The sequence below is a fragment of the Capsicum annuum genome, unplaced genomic scaffold, assembly GCF_002878395.1.
Source record: "Capsicum annuum cultivar UCD-10X-F1 unplaced genomic scaffold, UCD10Xv1.1 ctg48899, whole genome shotgun sequence".
Classification (NCBI taxonomy): Eukaryota; Viridiplantae; Streptophyta; class Magnoliopsida; order Solanales; family Solanaceae; genus Capsicum; species Capsicum annuum.
In genome coordinates this window covers 1-1211 of record NW_025856640.1, presented here as the reverse complement: position 1 = coordinate 1211, position 1211 = coordinate 1, and the positions used below count along the sequence as shown (strand labels likewise).

Below are 1211 nucleotides of genomic sequence, written 5' to 3'. Positions count from 1 at the left end.
ATGTGGCAAGTTTCTGTAACTCAAAGCAAGTATATCTAAGCATTTCTCGTGCTCATCGGTAACAATTGAACCGACAGTTTTTGCGAAAATCTGCCAACACATCCTAGTCCTTGGTAACTTAGATAGCTGGCCAGCCACGACAAGAATTGTTAGAGGTAGACCTTGGCATCGTCCTGCAATCTTCTTTCCGATATCCTCTAAATCTGGACGGTCGAATTTTCTTCCACACACCTTCTGACATAGAAGCTCCCAACTTTCCTCCAAATCCAACAACTTTAAGCAGTACGGAGCGCTGTCAGATTTAGCATGCAATGCCACTTTCGTAAGTCGGGTAGTTAGCAAGATCCGGCTTCCATTCTTGTCGTCAGGGAAACACCTTCTTATTTTACCCCAAACCTCTGTGGACCACACATCATCCAAGACGATGAGATACCGATTATGCTTTAACTTTCTATACAACATTTCTTCCAATTGCTCGCTGTGTTTCTCATGAATCTCAGCAGTAAACTCAACAATACCATCCAGTAGACCAAGAAACAATCCTTTCACTCGATGGTCTTTCACGGTGACCCAAGCACGAATACTGAAGTGATATTGAATGAAGGGATCATCATAAACCATTCTAGCAAGGGTGCTTTTCCCAATGCCACCCATACCAACAAGAGAGACAATCTCTAACTTTGACGAGAAAGAGCAAAGCCGCGTTTTTATTTCCAACACATCATCGTCTAAGCCAACCACAATGTCTTGTACTGCCGGACTTTTTTCCTGTGAACTTTCAAGCAAATAACTCTCAGAGTCATTAACATCTGCATGACAAGACATCTGCTCATAGATCACCATCACTTCCAATTCAATCAACTTAATTTCGTCTACGATTTGGGACAAGTATCCTTTGGTGCTATACACCCTTTCGTAACACTCCAATAGGTCCATGTCTTTCCAACTAAAGAAAGCCAATTCCTCAACATAATCTTGTGCTCTATAAGACACATCCCGAATCCGTCTCTCCAAATCTTCCACCGTTTCAACATCATCGCACTTATTTGTTGAATCCTCGAGAAATCTCTGGAAAATACCAAGTTTTTCAGAAAGAAATTGACAGCGTTCATCTTTATCAAGATTCAGAAAGGGTTGGAACTAAAAGTCTGATCAAGGGTCTGCAAGCAAACTGTCACAGCAGCAAAAGCCATTCAACCTCCCTATTCTTC

At 41.9% G+C, this 1211-nt stretch overlaps 1 protein-coding gene across 1 annotated transcript; it reads right to left on the bottom strand.

Moving 5' to 3' along the window:
- LOC124892619 (putative late blight resistance protein homolog R1B-16) lies at positions 1-1199 on the bottom strand (the record flags this gene model as incomplete). Its single annotated transcript, XM_047403856.1, is given in 1 exon segment — positions 1-1199. A coding segment is annotated over 1 exon segment (936 nt), but the record flags the coding sequence as incomplete, so codon positions are not given.
- Positions 1200-1211: the final 12 nt, after the last annotated feature.